The following is a 22,500-nucleotide window of genomic DNA, read 5'->3' on the forward strand; positions in this document are numbered from 1 at the left end:
TCCTGAACCCGTGAACTGAATCACTTACACTAATTGTTTTTCGTTACCGTAGCAACCTTCTACTTCCGGATGGAGTTCCCATCGAGCGGCAGCGAGCCAAGTTCATCGTCAAAATCTACCGAGCCGATGGTCTTCCGCGGATGAACTCGTCCATCATGGCGAACGTTAAGCGGGCTTTCACTGGTGAGACCAAGGATCTTGTTGACCCTTACGTGCAAATTTCCTTCGCCGGACTATCCGTAAGTACTCTGTTAGCTTCGCAGAACTGAATTTTATACCAATTTCTCTATTGAATCGACAGGGCAAATCCAGCGTCAAGAAAGCCTCCTACAATCCAGTTTGGAACGAGCAGCTAGTGTTCACGGAGATGTTTCCACCCCTCTGCCAACGGATCAAAATTCAACTGCGGGACGCAGATCCTATGAAGCCTTCCATCATCGGAACGCATTACATCGACCTAAAGCAGATCTCCAACGATGGCGAGAAAGGATTCCTTCCCACGTACGGTCCTTCGTTTGTGCACCTGTACGGATCGACCAGGGATTACAACCTGCTGGACGCGAACACCAATCTCAACACTGGTCTCGGGGAAGGGGTCAGCTACCGTGCACGTCTTCTAATAGCCATTCGAACCGAGATCACCGATAATATCGAGCTGCTTACGGATAAAAATGGTGAGTCTTTCTTAGTCACTCAGCCACCTACCCTAACTATTATGCCATAAATCTTTCCAGTGGAGCTCGAAACAACGCTACCCATCTCCGAGTCATCGTACTGCAAAAACGATGACTTCTTCCTGTTCGGCAGCGTCCTGGAAGCGTCGATGATCGACAAAAAGGTTTGCGACCGGCCGGTTTACTTCGAGCTGAGCATCGGCAATGCCGGCAATTCGCTGGACGGACACAACGAAAGTGCGGCCAACCTGAGCGATGAAGATGAGCTGGAAGCCGTGGATACGACCTCGTTCAGTAGTACTACAAGTGCCTCGAAGCCGATCTCGCACGATAAGAACCACTTCTTCCTGCCGTACTGGGACAACAAGCCGTGTATGGATGTGCGGTGTTCGTTTCCGGATCTACGGCGGCGGATGTACAACAGTAACATGATCGCGAAAATTACCGATCGCATGGAGATTGGGTTGGCGGAGACTAATTTGCTGATTGAAGACGAGGACCCTACGGCGGAAGTGAAGTTGCGGGCGGTGCTGGAGGAGGTAGCCACCAGTTGTAATCGGTACGTGACGATAACGAAGGGAGCGCTGGTTGGTCCCGGTACGGGAAAGACAAAGCTGGACAAGGAACGGATGAAGCTTTGTCTGCGGGAGGTGGAATCGATTGGGAACATGTCGCGGAACTTGCGAGCTTTGGTTACGAAGAGTTCGATGAAGGAACGGTACAAAACGGCACAGACCTATTTCAGTAAGCTGCGGTTTTTGGTGGATGATCCGCAGCATGCGTTACCGGATGTGTTCATCTGGATGATTGCGAATGGGAAAAGGGTCGCATATCATCGGATACGGGCAAGGGATCTGATCTATTCGACGACGGAGGAAGAAAATGGGATATACTGCGCGAAAGTACAGACGATTTTTCTGAAGTTACCGGGGAAGCTGTCGGAAGGCCCAGCTGGCTGGCAGGTTCGGGCGAAGTTACACATCTACCTCTGGTTGGGAGTGTTGAAGCACAAGAAATCATTTTTCTCCGGGCTTCCTCGTGGCTTTGAACTTTCGTACGAACTGAAAAATTCCGATAAACCGAACGTCCCCGCACCGTCGGATATTCGGTATGTGGAGAAACACGTATTCCAGATGCGATCGCACGTCTACCAGGCTCGATCGTTGATTGGCTCGGATGCGTCCGGGTTGAGCGATCCGTACGCTATCGTCTACGTGACGGAATTTTCGAGAACGACACAGGTGATCGAGGAGACACTGAGTCCGACTTGGGACGAATTGCTGCTGTTCGATGAGATTGTGATATACGGAGCGAAGGACGAAATCAAGAAAGACCCACCGACGATTGTGATAGATATCTACGATCAGGACAAGGTCGGCAAGTCCGAGTTCATCGGTAGGGCCGTGGCCAAGCCCAGAATTAAGCTGAAAGACAATCACTATTCGAATCCGGTTCTGGAGTGGTTCGAAGTCGTCCGGGGACTGGACAATGCGGGGGAGCTGTTGGCTGCCTTCGAAATGCTGGAGCTAGGTTCGGATGATATTCCACGGCTAACGGATCCGAAGTATATTGCAACCGAGTTTCGAGGAGATAAAATGGGACCTTCAACGATGACGATTCTTCCGGTGCCGCGGGAGGTACGACCGAATCTCGCACGCTTCCGAATCGAGGTTCTGTTTTGGGGGTTGCGCGATGTGAAGCGGGTTCATTTTATGACCGTGGATAAGCCTAGAATCGATATCGAGTGTTCCGGGAAGATCCTGAACTCCAGCATAATTCAGAATGCGAAAAAGAATCCTAACTTTTCCAACATGCTCAAGTTTTTGGATCTGGAACTCCCACTGGAGGAGCGATACGCTCCACCTATCACGATTCGAGCCGTTGATTGTAGGTCCTTTGGGCGGTACACTTTGGTTGGTACCCATCAAATAACCTCGATCCACAAGTATATGCACCGAGCTCCACCGAAGGATGAAACTAGACGCATGAACCAGTGTGGCCAGATAGTGCTATCGAATAAGCAGAACGACTTGATGACGATGAACACCAACTTGCCCAATGAGAGTTCCATGATGAAGTCCATATCCGGGGACAGTCTCACCTTGTACGGAGCAGCCTGCGTTAGTAAGATTGCCAAAGGCAAAAAGACCAAGAAAAAGCTAGAACACGAGGACACCTTCGACACGGATGACGATGACGAATCGAGCAAAGATTGGTGGACTAAATATTTCCTCTCGTACGAGAAGCTAATAGAATCATCCAAACCATCAGCAAGTTTTCGAGGCTTGGAAAACCACGTGGCAGTAGCCACCGAAGGTGGTAAAAAACTTGGCGTTAAAACCTCGAAGCTCGTGTCAAAATTAAGTCCAAAATCGACTCCGAAAAAGATAGTCAACCCGAACACCGCTACCTGCCAAATCTACCCCGGTGAGTTGGAGTCCCTCCCGGAGTACAATAACTTCAAAGAGTGGCTACTATCGTTCCCGCTGTACCGCGGTAAGAAAACCGGCGACAGTACCGAAGACGAGAACCGAATCGTAGGGTTCTTCAAGGGAGCGATCAAGGTGTACAAACTGCCGATCGAGAAGGGTATGGAACCGGCATTCGCGCCAACCCTTCCCCTGAACGACCCCATCCACGTGCTGGTTCGGGTGTACGTTGTGAAAGCGACCGATCTGCATCCGATGGATCTGAATGGAAAGGCAGATCCGTACGTGGTGCTACAGCTGGGCAGTAAGCGAGTCTCGGACAAGGAGAACTACGTTAGCAAACAGCTGAATCCGGTTTTTGGCAAGTGTTTTGAAATCGAAGCAACGTTCCCGCAGGATTCGATGCTTACGGTGCAGATATACGACTGGGATCTGGTGGGATCGGATGATTTGATTGGTGAGACTAGGATCGATCTGGAGAATCGGTTCTACAGCAAGCATCGGGCGTTGTGCGGTATTGCCGCACGCTACGAAGAGTATGAGTTAACATATTTTTTGTTGTACTATCAAAGTAATCGCACATTTAATTTCAGCACGGGTTACAACCAGTGGCGCGATCCGATGAAACCAACGCAGATATTGACGAAGTTATGCAAGGAAAACAAACTGGAACCACCGCAGTACCTGCAGGATCGGGTCACAATTGGAAGGTACTGTTTTACTTTTACCAATGAAGAAATTCAACCGTGGAACAGTCCAACGACTTGCAAGTTTCGGGATGAACACCTAGCACTGGCCGTTCTGCATCGATGGGAAGAGGTTCCTCGAGTTGGTTGTAAGGTTAGTTTCATGATCCAGCACTGGCTGTCATTTTTCCTATTACATTTAACTTCGCAGATCGTCCCTGAACACATCGAGTCTCGATCGCTGTATAGCAGCGACAAGCCCGGAATTGAACAGGGTAAGCTGGAGATGTGGGTCGACATGTTTCCAATGGATATGCCTCTACCGGGACCTCCCGTCGACATTTCTCCTCGGAAGCCGAAATCGTACGAGCTGCGGATCGTTATCTGGAATACGGACGACGTTGTACTGGAAGATGATGCCTTCTTTACCGGCGAGAAAATGTCCGATATCTACGTGAAAGGGTAAGTTCTGCGTAGATGTTTCTGAACTCCACTAACGATAATTTATTTGTAGCTGGCTAACCGGTCCCCAGGACATCCAAGCTACGGACATTCACTACCGCTCGCTGACCGGCGAAGGCAACTTCAACTGGCGGTTTATCTATCCCTTCGATTACCTAGCGGCGGAAGAGCGGATAGTACTGTCTCGTAAAGAGTCACTGTTTAGTTGGGATGAAACCGAGGTTAAGATCCCCGCCCGGCTAGAACTACAAGTCTGGGACGCGGACCACTTCTCCGCAGACGACTTCCTGGGGGCGATCTCGCTGAATTTGAACCGCTTCCCGCGGGGGGCGAAGTCTTCCAAACTGTGCACCCTGGAGATGCTTAAGACCGATAACGTCCCGATGGTGAATATCTTCAAGCAGAAACGGGTTCGCGGCTGGTGGCCGTTTTTTATTAAGAAGGAAAATGACGAGATGGAGCTGACCGGGAAGGTGGAAGCGGAGATTCATCTGCTGACGAAGGAAGAGGCGGAGAAGAATCCGGCCGGGTACGGCAGGAACGAACCGGATCCGCTGGAGAAGCCCAAGTTAGTGTTGTTCATTTGTTTTGTTTTCTTTTTTGCTAACGATATTGATTGAGGCATGGATGGATATGGAATATTCATTCGCGATAAATTTTTGATTCGCTATTTAGACCACATCTTTTCAAGTTACGAATTACAGTCGTAATCATCTGGTTAGACACTTTAAGGTTCAACTGAGAACGCCTCAATAAGCGGCCATCTTGGAAAACTAAAAAAGCAGTTTTTTTCTCAAATCGTTGAAAAAATCTTCATGAAAATTAATCAATGTATTCGGGGCATTGGTAGAGTATTGCTGATTGATTTTCATGAAGATTTTCTCAACGGTGTGAGAAAAAACTGCTTTTTTCGTTTTCCAAGATGGCCGCTTTTCCGAGCTTTCTCAGTTGAACCTTAACTGGACTGTTTTTCAGTTGGGCCTCCGTTAGCTGGACCATTGTCCAACTGAAAGTAATTGAATGTCCAATTGGCATGTCGAATTCACTTTCACAATTGGCATCTTTGCGCAGAAAACGACCCCCCCCCCCCTCGAACCTACAGCGAGTTCGGGTGTTTTGCTAGGGTATGGTGGAGTTTGGCAGCTCCGACGAAGCGAGTCTGTGTCGCTTCTGCTAAGATCCTAAGATTCTAGTAATCAAAGATCTTAGCAATAAAAGCCCAACCGGAGTGTCAATCGGTACATCAGGATCGACAGCAGAAACATCCTAATTACGGCATACTGATCGTGGCAAACGTCAACGAATAGGGCATGGACCACGAATTGGACGGGGACTTCGGGCTGGCAGTCGTACTGTTCAGCTCACTGTGCGACTGCCTCCGTTCCGGTACGTTCGAAGCTCGTTACCACCCTCAGTGGTAGTAGGTTCAGCTGTAACATTCTTAATTAATGCCAATCCCACTCTGGTCTCGATCGCAATGAACGATTGTGTTCAACTCTCGATTGACCTGCTTGCCTAGACAACCAATGGATCACAATAGATGATTACATAAAACGAGTTGAGATAGCGCATGGAGGAGGACGCGATTGCGTTTGCAAGGAGTGATAAACTGCAGAATCACATCGAGTACCAGCAGCGGCTTGGTACAGAGTGAGCCACGTGGAAACCAACGGCAGATGGGGTTACTGAATCGAGTGTTCACTCCGAGATCAAGTAGCGACACTACCCAGAATGATTCACATCTTGGGAAGTCGTACTTGATGGAGATGAGGAAAAAGATCGACGAGCTCCACCTGCTATAAGGAGTTGTGCAGAGAAGTGGACGCTAACTTCTGGGGCTATGCTTACCGTGTCGTGTGGACCAGGTCCAACGACGCCAGCTGAAATGTACGCTGACGAAACGAATATTATCGTGGAGAGTCTTTTCCCGAAGCACGCCCCACTGCATGACCACCTACACCGTACGGGCTGAAAGGGAAGAAAGCTCCAGGACCGGACGTATCCCCAAAGTGGCACTGAAGACCGCGATCCTGGAGCTTCCGCGTATGTTCAAGATAGTCGTACACAAATGCCTAGACGATGGCTACTTCCCGCATGGATGGAAGATCCAGAAGTGGGTGTTGCTGTCAAAACCATGGGGGGCTACCAGAAGATCCAGCATCGTATCTTGGTAAGCTTCTAGAAAGGATCATCCTCAACAGGTTGACGAACTACGCTGAAAGTGAGAACGGACTATCGCAGAGGCAGTTCAGGTTCCGGAAAGGGATCTCGACGGTGGACGCCATCCGTAAGTCATCGCGAGCGCGGAGAAACGGTAACGATCGACGTACAGAACGCGTTCAACAGTGCCAGCAGGACCATCTGTGCATGGTACTGAAAAATTATTTTCAGAGCTGAGTACTGGTCTACGAGAGGAAAACGGGGCAAAGGTCGATTAGGGTCACTGCGGCTGCACTTCAGGGCTCCATACTCGGCCCAACGCTCTGGATTGTAATGTATAACGGAGTGTTAACACTGGAACTGGCCAGGGGAGTTGAGATCGTCGGCTTTACAGATGACGTAGTGCTGACGATAACCGGTGAGACCCTTGAGGATGTGGAGATGTTGATGACAGAAACAATAGGCATCGTGGAAACCTGGATGGCTGACGTCAAGTTGCAGCTGGCTCACCACAAGATGGAGGTAGTGCTGGTCAGCAACGGTAAAAAATTTAGTCTGTCGTGATCCGCGTTGAGGAAACATACATCCCATCGATGCGTGCTCTGAAGCACCTGGGAGTGATGGTCGACGATCCGTTAAATTACAAGAGCCATGTCGACTGTGTATAGGAGTTGGCTGTGAGGGCAACTAACGCATTGGCAAGAATCATTCCGAACAACGGAGGAGCAAGGTGCAGCACGAAAAATCTCCTGACGGGTGTCTCATCCTCAATACTGAGGTATGGCGTACTGGCTACTGGACTTAATTCAAAGCAGAACCGAACGATATCGTCGGAGGCCGTATGCGTAATTGACGGGATGATCCCCATCTGCATCACTCTAGCTGGGGACGTGACCAGCGGAGAAATGCCCGAAACGCAGGGTGATTGGTCGGAGTTGACTCGTTGACTAAGTGGCAGCAAGTGTGGGACATAATTCACCGACTCATCCCAAATGTGTCGGCTTGGGTGCATAGGAAGCATAGAGAGGTGAACTTCCATTTGACGCAGTTTTTGTCCGGGCGCGGATGCTTCCGAAAAAGTACCTACGTCGGTTTGGACATGTTTCGTGACCCCTTTGTCCGAAGTGTGTGAACATGCAAGAAAGACGGGAACATGTAGTCTTCGAATGCGCTAGGTTCGAAGGAGCTTGCCTGATGTGGCAGTTGACAATATCGTCGAAGAGATGTGTCACGACGAGCATATCTAGGATTCTGTCAATAGTTGTTACGAGTATACTCTCCGAGCTACAGAGAAAGTGTCGAAGGGACCTGTCGCTTCGTAGGGTGAATTCTCTCAATTTGTAGTGTCGCGAAGAACGTGAATACGTTTTTTGGCTTTCAGTACATACGGAGTAGCAACCCATACCATGGAGCAGTTTATGTTTCGACAAGTTTTGTAGGTTGAACCCACCAAGGGAGAGGCTGTGCCTAACGTCCAATGCTATGTTTATCGGTCCCTGAACGTTTTCGGCACTGTGTAGATGATCGTTGACAACGTTTCCGAGTTATGGCTCCAGTAGCTCCTAGGAAATATTGACCAAGCTCTTCTGAATTCGGGGTATTGACATGTACTAAGCATAGTGAAAACAAAGCGACATCCATCAGATACACTGTGGGTTCCATACTTGGGTCATCCCGACAAAGCATAAATAAAGCATGGCGGTCCTCCTGTCGAATTCTAACTTGATGGAACACCCGTCTTTTTAGGAATCCGAAGAGTACTACCACTTTGGCTGCTATATCACAGAATATCTTCAAAGGTTTCTTCGGATCTAGAACCTCACTTAATAGAAGGTACCGTCGGGGATCCACCTCCCCCAGTTTCTCCGGACTGACTTTATCGATTGTATTCGGAAACCGACATTCTTCAGCGTTTTCTGTAGGATTGTCCGCACGTAGTACTTCCAGAGACGACTTGTTTGACGAGATGACGTGCAGCAAACAAACATCTTGACAAGTTGGATGGATGCTAGCGTGATCCATAAGTTCATCTTGTATTCCATAGATAAGTCACCCCAGGCCGCAACCGCAATCATTTCTCCAGACTGGCCTTTTCGTCGTGCAGTCGCGTGAGCATTGTCGCTATCGACAAGAATGCAATGTAATACTTTCAATAGTCCTTGATCCTTTAAAATACGGGTATGACTCGAGTCGACTCCGCCTATCGCAGAGGCTGCTGGGGTAGATCAGGCTTACCCACTGTGCGCACGTTGTTCCCCAGAAATCTTCAACTAATCCACTGAAGCTCCCTCAATATTCGTTCCACGTCAGCTTGGGCGGACACGGTGGGAGCGATTCTCCGTTGACACCCAAATATACCGTAATCTGTTATTGTCGTGACGACCAGCCATCAAAAAAATCGTAAGTTGACACTGGACCATTATTCATAGGTAGCTTTACAGCTGTAATGCAAAAAGATGCGGCCTTTAGGTAGTGACCAAGTTTGGTGCTCGAAGGCAGCTCGTCTACTAGCTCGAATAACAGCAATTGTTAAAATGCGCCTCATAACCGACGACTTCCAGGTCTTCGCACAGATTTTCAATGACCATCTCGTATCGGACAAACGTGTCCAGACCGTTTTGTTTTGGTCCAGAAACGCTGCGCATCGTGTGGATTAACAGCTCCTCTTAACGGTACAGCCTCTCACGCGTAGCAATAACATGTGAAACACTTGTTGTTAGCAGTAAACGGCCAAATTTTCCGCATCTGAATATCCGCACACTTGATTCCCGCGTTTTGGAGATCACCGACCTGGCAGCAGACTTCTGCGGATTGGGTCCACTGTAGTAAGGTAACTGAAGTAGTTCATCCATAGGATTTCAGTTTTGACCCAGTTATCCACCCAGATTTCAAGTCAGTACTCTTAACATTCGCAGCGCTCTGAAACCTGATAAGAAACCAGCTGTTGGTGTCGGCAACAATTGATAAACTGATTCCTACAGCAGATGGCCTCACGAATTTCCTCGGGAAGGTTTGTGGTTCGACCCCTGATCTGGGCGCTGAGTGATTATCCCCCGGATGAAGCTGGAGCGGGCGCGGATTTATTGGCTGCAATGCATCTACGGATTCGAGTTTTGATACTCCGTAACTTTTGGCACCCTCTAGACACTGAAACAGACCGCTTTGAGTAACTGGTGGGGTATAATTGAAGCGTTTCGGTTCATTTCCGGGCAATGTAAGAAAGGCAGTTCCGGATACCTGTTTTCAGTTTCAGGTGCGTTGCTCAAAAGACCTTACTCAACTTGGACGATTATGAACGCTAACCTAGAAGTACAGTATATACATTTTTTTAAGAGTTCAACATTCTAAATGAAACAATATATGTATATGTCCAACTTATAAAGCTTCAAAATGAATTTTAGTGGATTGTGTGTATGCATACAATCCATTTCCCACTGTCCGGAAAAGCTTTTATGGGAGAAACTTGTCTGCATCTATGTAATGATATATTTGTTTTCATCGATAGATGTACACATGTTTGGCCCTGGAAATGAAAGGCGATAGCTCTATTGTACATACAACGACCCATTTCAAGAATGCCAGTTCCTACACGTACATTTTGAGGCCGTTTTCATATACAATAAGCCCCGCGCGAATTCATCCACGTATCAATTGGATATTTGCAATATATTCGCACTTCTAGAATGAAAAATATTTTTGATTCTGGCACGTATTTACAAAAAGGAGAATATTTATGTAGGCAGACAAGCATTGAAAACTGACATGAAACGATCTCACCAGCTCCGAATAAATAAATTCATGAGATTTTTCTGAAGAATTATCCTCCATCCCTGGAATTGTTGCATCAGCTACTCAGGTCCAGACGGCGCTGCAGGCGCTAAGCGGAGCGAGCGGGTGTATTTTTTCGCGGCTCACCGAAAAACTTTTAAAAATATTTGACGTTAACGACAACACGGTCCGGGCGATTCGCCAGTGCTGCCACTTCTTCCAAAATGAATTTTAGTGGGCTTTCCACAAAAATTTAAACACGTTCTTGCGTGACACTATCGGTCTTTCTTGACAATGGTTATAGTCACATAAGCTAAAAACTTTGACGGCTAACCCAGCAAAAGATTAGGAGCAAACCGGTATCCTTAATGTCAGCTGCACCGAAAAAGATAAAAAAACAGCATCTGGTTTAGGGACCCAATTATCATTAACTGGCTTTTAATTTGTCAAACTCTTACCGATTTCTAATAAGAAAGTATAGTGACACGAACGTCGTTAGTTATTTATGCTGATTTCGTTTTTAAATCAGAGTTGCTCTAGGTTCGCTCGGAGCTGTCACTTTTATATGGAAACTGTAAACATTAGAGCGAACCTAGGGCGACTCGATTCTAAAACCGAAAACAGCATTAGATAAAGATTTCCACAGCTAACTTTGATTTATACGGGATGGCCAAAGCTGCCCTGTAAGAACGGTTGGTTTCAAAATCGTCCAATGAAGGACATTCGTTGGACCAACGTTGGACGATGTCCAAATAACCGTTCAACAGACGTCCATCGTTGGACTCGAGTTGAACGATTTTGAAACAATTTTTCGGACTTCTCGGTGGGTGTTATTTCACTCATGACAACCAGAAGTGTTGTCAGATTTTGGCAAATATTATAGTGGAGATGTTCGAAAAATGCAGATTACGAATACATCCTACTGAGACGTCCAAAAAATTGTTTCAAAATCGTTCAACACGGGTCCAACGATGGACGTTCGTTGAACGGTTATTTGGACGATGTCCAAATTGGTCCAACGAACGTCCTTCATTGGACGATTTTGAAACCAACCTTTCTTAGAGGGATATCATCAAAATCGATCAGCTCCGGCTGCAAAATTTTATAGTATTTCCTTGCCATAAAAAGCTCCACCGCTAACACTAGATAAAAGCTCAATTTTTGCTTTTTACCCACCCCACAGCCGACCGGATGCATCGTTCATGTGGTTCCTAAATCCGCTCAAATCGATCCGGTACATCGTCTGGCACAACTACAAGTGGCGTATCATCAAGGGTCTCATCATCATCGGGCTGGCCATCCTGCTGCTGCTGTTCTTCTACGCCATTCCGGGCTACTCGGTGAAGAAAATGCTTGGAGCGTAATCGAGTGGTTCCACTTCGATTATATTATTCATCTTCGTCAGCTGTAAACAAGACTGTTGCTTTTTCCCGGAATCCGAGCGGAATTTACCCAACCCAAGCGCGGGAGCTCGAGATAGATTTTTGTTTTGATTTTGCTAAGAAAAAGTAGAAGTGATTGACATCGAATCGTTTTGCATATCAGTATTAGACCACCAAGAAAAACAAGATTTTAACATTGTAGTTTGGAATTTTAGATCTAATCGCTCTGGAAAACAAATAGTTGAATGTAGCCCAATTTATCGTGTAAATAGAAAAGATCTCTTTTCCAAGTATTTATTACAACATTCTTTTAAGCTAAACACAACATAAGATTTCCATATTGTTACAATCAAATGTATTTATTCTAAAACTCAAGTTGGTGAAAATCATCAAAGAAACAAATATTTTCCTCGACCTTTTCCAAACTGTGAGCGGGCTCTTTACTAGCGATTGTAGTTAGAAAAAGTGTATAAAACTCACACATACACGCGCACACAAACAGACAAGTACAGAGACCCTGTCACACACACCATTGTGAAGTATCCCTCATATCAGCTCAAATCACGAGCTTCGATTCAGACCAATCAAAATAGCAGCTATTTATTTATATACAATTATTGTAAAACACAACTTACCCACAGATACTATTATGGTAAACAAATGAGAAAAGACACCCACCCGGAACATTGGAATGTAAATGGAATTTCCAGTCGTATGTAGGCGTGATAGTCATAAGCTGATTGTTATTGTTAGAATACTTTTCTGTTGGTTAAATTATTTGCTGCAAAGACAGATCTTTTAAATAAATTTTAACTCTAGTTAATGGGAATATGTCAAAAAATAATCACAACTCGAATCTTTTCTATAACAACAAACAAAACATTTAAGCCTTGACGAATTGAAAGATTGCTCTATTCCTGTTATGAACTGAAACGTTTAAAGTTGTGTTCTGTTTTAGGTTAGCATCTCTCCAATCTTTTTGACGCTAAGGGTTTTTGCCTACGACATTCTGTATTTTTTGCTATAAATGTACATTTCTCCAAGTTTGATCAAATTATTTGAGCTTGTTCAATACGAATCAATCATTTTTTCGACTTAGGCAAGTCAAGGATGAGCAAAGATGAATTTACTGAACTGTCAAAATCAGATCGATCCAAGCAGGCACTGACGATGGCTATCGCTACCTAAAAAATACGGAGAATCTGCCAGCATGTTGTTAACTTATTTGATTTGATTCTTTGCTCATCTCTGAACTAAAATAATTCTTGAAAAAACAGTAGCTACGCTCATATATATTCTTAAGCATTCCACAAACGACTAAAGATTCTAATATTCAACGGTCTCTCTCCAATTTACAACCTAACGCATGAATGTCAACACCAAACACGGAAAGCATTCCTCGAAGAAAAAAGATTTAGCCACCTTGTTGAAATTTTAAAGTATAAAGAAGGATTTTTCTCTATAAATCAAATAGCGAAACATAATTTGTTACTTAAACTAAGATATTCAACATTTTAACATACACGAACACATCTACACAGACAAGACAAAAAAATAAATTGAACTATGAAACGCAACCCATTCGCCCGCCTCATCCTTATTTACTATATCTCCCGATCGATCCGAACCTCCAGAAAAATAGCATCATCCCTAATGTAGTGCTCGGACCGCAGCACCTGATGCGGTATGTGAATGTACTGATTCTTCTCATAGTTTTGATGCTTCCGGCGAGCTAGGATTGTTTTACTAAAATCTTTCGATCTACGATCCACCGTCGACGTCGCCGCCGGCGGCTGATCCCGTAGCGTCACGGTACCAACGATGGTACAAGGCCACTCCAGCAAATTATCGTAGTAGCCGGAAACTACGATGAGACCCACGATCAGGTTACGCCCCCGCCAGGTACCGATACCGTTCAGGCTTGCCTCCAGCTGAAATTGGAAATTGTTGATTTTAGTAGATCTTTTTCCACGATATCAAAGTCACGTGAAACGTTCTTTGTCATACGCATCTATTACAGTCGTGATTCGCTGGTTAACGAATTTAATTCGACTGACAGGTGTCAAAAACTCTCCAAAGGAAACGTTAGTGATGAGAATGCATCTGTTCACATCTCTAACTGTTGTCAGTTTGACTGTCAAAGTAAATTTAACGTAAGATTTTGACGTTCAGATGCTTTTTAAGTTGATAATGGTCCGAATAGCTGAGGTTCTACTAAAAGATGTTCAACCAGCGAATAACAACTGTATTGTGAAATTTGTTGTTAGACCCACTCAAATCTCCAATCTCGAATGGATCCTACTAACCCTCAACGTATACCCGAACGGTTTATTGCAAAACAGCGGGCTCTTCAGCATCACTTCCGTCTCCTGTGATTCCTTAAATCGCTTATCGAACTGATCAATCCGCCAGATTAGATAACCGTCCGTGTTCTGGATTACCACTAGCTTCTCCTGATGTTGGAGGTGTGTCTGCAGATCGTCTAGACACTGTTTCGTGTAGTACGTTTCGCGACGGTACTTTTCCAGTGTTTTCTGTGTACGATCGCTGGTGTCCTCCGTCTCGTTGACCGTGTTCAATACCCCCTTCAGTTCGTAGTCCAGTTTGGCCTGTTTGTCCAGCATCTCCTGGATGACCAGTCGCATCGGGTCCGATTCGCCACGTAGTTCGAATACCTGCTGTTTGATGTCCTGCTGGAAGATACTGCGAAGGGAACATTTTAGATTCTTTGGAAGTACTTTCAATCTCTAGACTGCTCTTTTAGTTAGGACCTTTAGTATGTTTGAGACGGTCCGATCGAAAGCAACTGCATGACAAGTTCACTTTGTCAATTAAACATACAATTGTTAAATGTAAGAGCTTTCTTCGATCGCAACTGTTTCACTGGCCAGGATATTAATGATACATTTCGTAGCACCGAAACAAAGCGCGAATCAAACACATACGAAAAGCTCATCGAGCTCATAAAAACATTTCCATTGACCATCATCGAAGGAATGCAAGATCGACGGATTTTCGTCGACTCAGAAACCTAGCCAAGCAAGAGAGAGCCAAGGAGGCCAGTTGGGATTCCTTCCTCGGCGTGAGAAGCTTCGACTGCTGAACTATGAAGAAGGACGGATGTCTTAAGCGGGAAAAGTGGACCGCACAGTTTCGCATTATTGGTCAACCGTACCGGAACAGTTGGTCTTTGGGGATGCCTTTCTTCTACCTGCCTTTCTCAAAACGAAGACGACGATAGAAGCCACCTCCACAACATTTACGCCAAATACGAACCAGGATTACAAGCTTTTTTTCTGGTGCGGAACTAGTCACTGCGCTAGGAACAGCACAGAGCCCTTTTGCCACATTCAACAACGCTGACTAACCTCTGTTAAGGCATTTACCCCCGGTTGGAAAGCGAGTACTACTCGAAGGACTCGACAGGACCAGGGGAGGAGGGCTCTTTTTAGACAACTGGTAAACCGCAGAGACAATGGAAGAATGGTAAACAGACACCTGATTACCCTCCTCGAGTAATTAGATTATATCGACCGTCACCAGTTCTTGCATTCCCAAGGGACCCGTTGCAGGCATTCTCTTAAGCTGATTCTGCGAAATAGTTAGCGACGCCCTTGAATACTTCACGATTAACTTAAATGTTCATCTTTGACAGTTCGCTAGTACTATTTACATGAACTTATGTAATTTTCGTTTTCGATAGTGCACTACACCGGTGTATTCGGTGCTACACTCATTTCAAGTTGAGTCTGTCTCTTTTCTGCACTATACCGGTGTTGCATCAGATTAAACCGAATCGTTGTCTACAATTAGGTTCTTTACTGACACAGTTAAGGACATTATACAAGCGAGCCACAACATAGCTTCTACGCCGCACACACCACTCTCCCCTGCCTAACCGTGTATCTGACATGAGCAAATATAAAAATACTTTTTTCAATACACTAACCTTGCCGGTGTACCACGAAACTGCTACGTGGGGAAGCTAGAACATTTTCCTATATAATCAAACCGAGTTTTTGACGGAATTACATCTGTAGCTCTTATTTTGTGCGAAAATATCACCCCTCTTCACTTGGGGTTTCTTTTCGAAACACTCTTATTTTTCTTCTTCTCATTTTCAGTGCACTTTTTCAAATGCACTTTAATCACACACCACTGCACAAAACAATCCTTTACTAACAAAACTTCAAATTTTCTGCCAATGTGCAGATGACCGAAGAAAAAATGTCCGAAAACTCTCATTTGTGCGTTTGAATTTTCACTTCAAATTCCATTTCTTCTCAATGTAAACAAGCGCGTCGGTGCCTAACAACAAGCGTACGTTCCTGGCTTCCACATATCTTCATCTTAAACTCACTTTTCTTGACAGTTCACTAGTACTGTTTACATAGCCTTAGAAAAGTATTGTGGACTACTAGATTCGCACGAAGCAAATCATAAAGAATTTTTCTAAGGCTATGTAAGCAGTACAAGCGTCAGAAATGAACATTCGAGTTCAATTGTGACGTCACCGTAAAATATTCAATTTTTGAAGCCTACGAAAACAGTACAAGTAACTGTCAAAAGTGTGTTAAGGTGAGGTTAACTGTGTCGGTGCAACTGAACTCAATTGCCAACTCGCCACGGCCTATAGCGCGGTAGGGCGTGAGGAAGCGCTTCGACAGCTGCACTAACGGAGTATTCGCACAAACCTCGGTTGCTTCATCAAGCAGTACCTCCGTGACGGAAGTTCCAAATGGGCCCATATTATTGGCTCGAATCAAAACTCGTCGAAATGTCAATTGAAGATAGGTTCATCTGAAGTGTTCATTTGTGTTTACATTTTGCTAACGTTGCCAATTTTATTTTGTTTCCACCACCAAATGTGGCTACGCCACATCGCTTTTGCGCATGCTGTTAAACTAGGGATAGCCCCTATGTTTGAGTAAGCCGGGCAAACGAGTAGATCACAGGTTCTCTTGCTTCCGACGGCGGGTCAGCGACCACCTCGCCCGGCGGATCCTCAGCGGCTTTGCGCCGCTTCGGTTCCTAGGCCTCGGTTATGCGGCTAAGCCGCATCGAAATGGTACCCTTTATACAGAGGTTCCTGAATGGTACTGGATGGTTACCGGAACCCAGTAAAGTTCAACCGAAAATGAACCGGAATTCGGGTTGGTTCTAATTAATATTCCGGCTCCAGCGGTACAACCGATTTTAACTAGAATTGGTTTTGTCATTGGAGCCGGAATACGAACTAGAACCAGCCAGCATTATCCGGCTGAGTTTAACTACGAAGTTTCCTAAAATTTAATCTGGGAAATAAAAATTTTCTGGCAACTCTCCAGCACCTCGTTGAACTCTAACGATTTCGCCACCTGGGAGCAAGTTTGACGCTATGGAATAAACTTTGTTTACCTTCGACAAGTGTTAATTGGACCCAACAACATCTAGCCATTTCAAAGTGCCATTGGAGGAAACCAGGTGGATCTGTTTCGGGAAGCCAGCGATTTTTGGGCTCGGTGCTGGCAGTCACAATATTCTTGGTCGGTATTAACTCCCTCTGCGCTAAACTCCCGAGATGGCAGACTGTACTTAACATCAGGCAGGCTCTCATTCATAGTCGTCTGTTTTACGGCCTTGAGATAACCATTCGTAATTGCGAGCGTCAAGTCGACATTCTGGCACCGTTGTATACCGCAGCAGTCAGGTTGGCTTCGAATCAACTGCCCAGCATCCACACCGGAGTCGCATCTGCATTGAGACCGGTGTAGTTCTCTGATGGTAGTGCATTCACCAAGAAACCACAGGAACCACTTCAACACCAATCTTTTTCGACTCCCTCGGTCATCAAGGCGCTGGAATCAGAGGAGCCCAGGTCATAGAGCAATTCTGTGATCCATGAACCACCATATGCTGGTTTCTCGAGTACAACTCAGTCACCACTCGATGTTCCCCTAAGAGGACCCGTCACCCGACAAACAAATCTTAATTGCAGTCTGCTGATAAACAGAACTTGTTTGATTTAACCACCGTTACAAACCTGTCTGGCACACAACTTCAATGTCAAGGTGAAAAGTCTGAAGCATCGCTTCTTATCGCTCAGAATGCTTCTAATTACAATCAGCTATTGGACACAGCAACGCAGTTACCGAAGATTATCTGCATACTAGTCGATTGGAATTTCACCCATCCCACCTTCAGTGACTTCAACCAACTAAATGAATGTGCACTATTTTCGTCACTGCCATCACCGGGATACCTGTTACACAGTACTCCCTTCCCAGGTGAGTATTTTACTATAGTCCGCTCTCTGAAAACCTCTTGGTTAATGGTATGCCGTCGCATACAGTACCTGACCGTTTATTACCAGAGGGTTCGTGGAATGAGAACAAAAACGCAGACCTTTTTGCTTGCCCTCACTTCCTACGACGACGACATAATCGTTTTCACCAACCCCTATGTTAAGCGCCGAGCTAACGACGAACATCTCAATCTACCGAATATGAACGCAACTCTTCTACCAGTAATTATAACTAGAATCGCCAACACTCCGACTGAGCTTAACTGAGAAGTTTCCTTAAATTTAATCTGGGAAATAAAAATTTTCTGGCAACGCTCCAGCACCTCGTTGAACTCTAACGATTTCGCCACCTGGAAGCAAGTTTGACGCTATGGAATAAACTTTGTTTAGGCAGTCACAAAAGCCGGAAAACTGGCAGCCCTGGCATCCCATGCAAATGTTCAAGCTTTAGCTTAATAATTTTATTATCGTCGTGAGTAAAAACTTTACATGTACGAAAAAACAATTCGTGGATAGACATGATGATATGATTTCATACTTGTGCGCATATCTCTCGGTGTTACAGATTTTTTTTCGTTCTTTTCGTTTCTCTGCACTCGATAACACAAGGAAAGAGTAAAATAATGATGACCATAATCACAATACCTTTTCCATATACATCCAAAACGAACATGTTATGTGACGTCATACTCGATTGGCTCCGGCATTTGACATGTTCAGTTGACTCCGCTCAGTGTCTTCGCCTAACTATGAATATTAGTCTGCGAACGCTGACAAAGTCGACTAGCAAGTCGACATAAATTGACTTTTACCACAGAGAACAGACGTCCATCTTCATCATTCAACTGATGTAAAAATCCCTAAAGGCTTCGAAGGTAGAAGGGATATCTCCACCAGGTGCGCTACTGTCGTCATGTTTTAGTGGCTGAGTTCGACTGAATTGACAACGGTTATACCTCTACCCAGTTGTTTTTGATAACACTAATAAGTGCGAAAGCGACGAACAGCTCAAAAGTACCTAAATTTAAATTAAAAGAACTTATTTTGAAGGTTATTTTATGGTTGCGTGTATAAATTGTCTGCAATAGTAACTATTTGAATGTTTGTCAATTGACATTTCGACGAGTTTTGATTCGAGCCAATAATAGAGACCCAGATGCTCCTGCACACAAACGAGAAAAGTGAATAAGGCCGAATGGCAGCACTGACGAATCGCCCGAACGTGTTATTGTTCAACATTTTTCAAAGTTTTCCAGTGATATACAGTGTATTCAATATGAAAATGAAGTCAGTCGTTGAGTAGGTCATTTTTCCTGTTGAGTTACGTGTTAGTAGGTTGAAATATCGCGAGAAAAGTGTGATTTTGCACAGAAATTTGTCGTCACAATTTTGCCATTGAAGTATGTGAAGCAAGACGCGAAAAAATACGCCCGTTCGCTCCGCTTAGCGCCTGCAGCGCCGCATGGACCCGAGTAGCTGATGCAACAATTTCACGGATGGAGAAGAATTATTCACAGAAATCTCATGAATTTGTTTATTCGGAGCTGGTGAGATCGTTTCATGTCATTTTTCAATGCTTGTTTACCTTCAAAAATATTTTTCTTTTTGTAAATACGTGCCAGAATCAAAAATATTTTTCATTCTGGAAGTGCGAATGTATTGCAAATGTCCAATTGATACGTAGATGTATTCACGCGGGACTTATTGTATATTAAGGCGGCCTCAGAATGTACGTGTAGGAACAGGCATTCTTGAAATGGGTCGTTGGATGTAGAGTAGAGCTATCGCCTTTCATTTTCAGGGTCGAACATGTATAAATCTATCGATGAAAACAAATATATCATTGCATAGATGCAGACAAGTTTCTACCATAAAAGCACTGCCGGACAGTGGGAAATGGATTGTATACACACACAAACGAGAAAAGTGAATAAACGAGTAGTCAGTAATGTGTAATTTAAAGGTTGTTCGCTAGGTTATTTCCTTTGTTGAGTTGCGTGTTAATAGGTTAATATCGCGAGAGAAGTGATTTTACGTAGTGCTTTTATCGTCCCATTCTAATAAGTGCCACGTACGTGCGTGAATCAAGCCGTTAAAAAGACACCCGTTCATTTCACATAGCGCCATCTGAATATAAATAGTTGATGCTCCATCCGATGATGGAGGAGAAATCCTGCACCCAGAGCAAGACGCTGGTGAGATCGTTTTGTTATTTTTCGATGTTTATATATTTTATCCAAATATTTATCAAATGTAATTTAGCTTTGGCCGACCAGGTTCTCAACGACTGAGTACTCTTCGATTAGCTAGGAAATACTCGTTTTGTTATAACTTTTTTGGGGACAAGGCAACCAATTGCCGGGTCTGCTTACTCTCCATGAATGGCCCAGGTAGACACTGCAATGGCGGATACGCCGTCCGAAAAGTTACGCAGTGCCGCATTTATCACACACATTTTGTCGGCCAAAGGGTAGTTGTAGTCCATTTCACTCTATGTCATTTAAATTCAAATATGAAACAAAAATTACTTGACCTATCCAAACCAACAGAATCGCTTACACAAATTAAAACGAACAACACGCCCAAAAAGATCGATTAAATTTGATAAGTCTCCGTGCAAAACAACTCAGTCGCCTACCGCCAATTGTCTAACTCTGTAATAATGGACCATCCAGTATACTCAGTCAAGTCAAGTAGCAAAGGATAGGGAAGCAGCCTACATTCAAAATCAATAGTGAATTCCTTGACGAAAGAGCAACTGATAATGCACCAAGGCCTACCGAAGTATTTTCCATCATTTTGTAGCAATTCTGAACAATTACCCGTATTGGTGATTATATTCAATAATGAAGTGCGGAAAATATGATTCACCTACAAGGACGCTGGAAGCTATTCGAAACGGGTTGGCACTTACAGGAGCCATCCAAAGGGGTGATAGACCGGAAATTATAATAACAACGCCCCCAAACAAAATTACTCAATCCTCCTGTTCTAAAAGAAACAAGATTCACGGTAATATAAGAATGGGAGATCTCAGTGTGCATATTTTAAAAGTCAGATACCTTTACGACGAATTTTCGATTTGTTTTGTTTTCATTTATTATGCCGTATGACAAGTACCATTTATTCTTACCAAGTATACTGAAATGTGTTTAGTATTAGCGAAATGAATGAATTGAAATAGAATTTAGAAAGAAACAGAATGTAAACAAGCCGCACTTACCGAATTGAATTGTGATGATCCTCGAGAACCATATCGACTGTCTGCAGCTTGTTCTTTATCTCTTCGATGGCAGCCCATGCCTGGTGGTCAGCGGCGATATTTCCATCCGACTGCCTCCGCTGCTCACCGGTCGGTGCTGGTTTGAGTGTAAGATTTTCCAGCTGCGATTGAACATGGTTTAGGCGACTTTCAATCAGCACCATTTTCGCATCTTTAGTTTTTCCACCATCCGCCGCTGGCTGATGTGATTGTCGGTCTTTTCCAACCCCTTCCTCGATTTTGTTGAATCGAGTGGTAAGTTCCAACCGCCACTTTTCTATTTCCTGTTGGTGCGGGGACAATGCAATAATTCGTTTCCTTTACCAACCTGTCAAATCCTACCTTGTACTGTTTCAGCAACCCGTTAATATCCATCTTACACCTTTCGATATCCACACAGCGACTCTCCGTTTCCTCGTTGATACACTTCTTCAGAGCGTTCAGCACATCCCCCACCTTACCGGTCCACTCATCCGCCAGCTGGGCCCGTTTCTTCAACTGACCGATATCGGTGATGAGGGTCAACCGTTGACGAATCTCTTCATTCAGGGTTCCACGAAGAGCGAAAATTTTCCGTTCCAACTCGTGAATCTTTTCCCACTCGAAGCTGGGAGTGTCTGCGCCGCCGCCGCCTCCGTCACCGCCCAGTCCATTCACACGAGGTTCTTCGCCAAACCCTTCCGGGCAGCGATTCAGGTGTCGGTCCATGTCCCGCTTGGCAACACGGGCTCCACAGTTGTTGGGGCACTGCTCCAGCTCCTGGCCGCAGATGGTTAGATGAGTCTGAAGGGAATTGTTTGCGAATAATTAGATCTTCATTGAATTAAGTTTCGATTATGACGTTGTTCCAACAGGACTTTTTCAACTTACGGACTCCTAAGAACTAAGAAACCAATTATCAGCAAACTCTACTACCACAGTATTCTCCTACGCTCTGAGTAATGTTTACATTTTTTATCACTATCCGTTGTTGCCCAGACTTCGCAATACACACCGATCGCTATAGCGCCACATACCTCGCCCCATACGGCTGCCGATAAGATCTTCACTTTCGTTTTGCAACCTGTTTCAACAATAAAAACGACCTAATTCTAGTGATAAGCATGGGTAAAACTTACCTCAATTTCATCGTTTTCGAACCATTCGTTGCAGAAATAGCAGGACGTTTTGTTAAACTTGACCTTGGTTCTAGTAGATGCCATCCTTTCGCTCCGCGGCAGTTCCCGACGTAGTTTTGGATAATTTGAATGGAATCCGACCCGGTTACAGTTCACATTCCTTCCCGTTCGAACAGACTACTAGATCTGGGAACTAATTAATTGCTGTTGATGGTAGTGTGCTTGCTATTTGTTCAGCTCTACCGATAACAGCAGGCCTGCTAGTGTTGAGCAGTT

The 22,500-nt window shown here is 44.8% G+C and overlaps 2 protein-coding genes across 4 annotated transcripts in view; one reads left to right on the top strand and one right to left on the bottom strand.

Annotated features, from left to right (window-relative positions):
* LOC131686494 (otoferlin-like) overlaps window positions 1–13,142 on the top strand; it is a 30,890-nt gene extending 17,748 nt beyond the window's left edge. For both annotated transcript variants that reach the window (XM_058970553.1, XM_058970552.1), the window contains exons 8-14: window positions 53–239; window positions 302–674; window positions 735–3,639; window positions 3,697–3,943; window positions 4,001–4,251; window positions 4,304–4,819; window positions 11,363–13,142. In XM_058970553.1, coding sequence (XP_058826536.1) covers window positions 53–239; window positions 302–674; window positions 735–3,639; window positions 3,697–3,943; window positions 4,001–4,251; window positions 4,304–4,819; window positions 11,363–11,543 — 4,660 coding nt within the window. In that variant the 3' untranslated portion in view covers window positions 11,544–13,142. The remainder of the gene's footprint in view (window positions 1–52; window positions 240–301; window positions 675–734; window positions 3,640–3,696; window positions 3,944–4,000; window positions 4,252–4,303; window positions 4,820–11,362) is intronic.
* Window positions 13,059–22,445, bottom strand: LOC131686588 (TNF receptor-associated factor 5-like). 2 transcript variants are annotated; one of them, XM_058970559.1, is made up of 5 exons: window positions 22,225–22,445; window positions 21,449–21,889; window positions 21,068–21,390; window positions 13,868–14,264; window positions 13,059–13,492 (listed from the first exon to the last, which is right to left on the bottom strand). In XM_058970559.1, exons 1-5 carry the CDS (start codon window positions 22,306–22,308, stop codon window positions 13,166–13,168), a joined length of 1,572 nt encoding a protein of 523 aa, XP_058826542.1. In that variant the 5' UTR covers window positions 22,309–22,445; the 3' UTR covers window positions 13,059–13,165. The 2 variants fall into 2 exon arrangements, with proteins under 2 accessions (XP_058826542.1, XP_058826543.1); XM_058970560.1 differs by lacking the exon at window positions 22,225–22,445 and adding an exon at window positions 21,977–22,080.
* Between the last annotated feature and the right edge of the window lie 55 nt (window positions 22,446–22,500).

The sequence above is a fragment of the Topomyia yanbarensis genome, chromosome 1, assembly GCF_030247195.1.
Source record: "Topomyia yanbarensis strain Yona2022 chromosome 1, ASM3024719v1, whole genome shotgun sequence".
In the NCBI taxonomy this organism is placed as follows: domain Eukaryota; kingdom Metazoa; phylum Arthropoda; class Insecta; order Diptera; family Culicidae; genus Topomyia; species Topomyia yanbarensis.

Bases quoted from the DNA above. Each gene is read 5' to 3' on its own strand.
- LOC131686588 (XM_058970559.1), bottom strand. From the start codon at position 22,308: ATGGCATCTACTAGAACCAAGGTCAAGTTTAACAAAACGTCCTGCTAT. The intron at 21,391-21,448 runs GTAGGATTTGAC...CCGCACCAACAG, and splicing joins GGTTGCTGAAACAGTACAAG to GAAATAGAAAAGTGGCGGTT. The intron at 13,493-13,867 runs GTTAGTAGGATC...TTCCAATTTCAG, and splicing joins CGTTCGGGTATACGTTGAGG to CTGGAGGCAAGCCTGAACGG.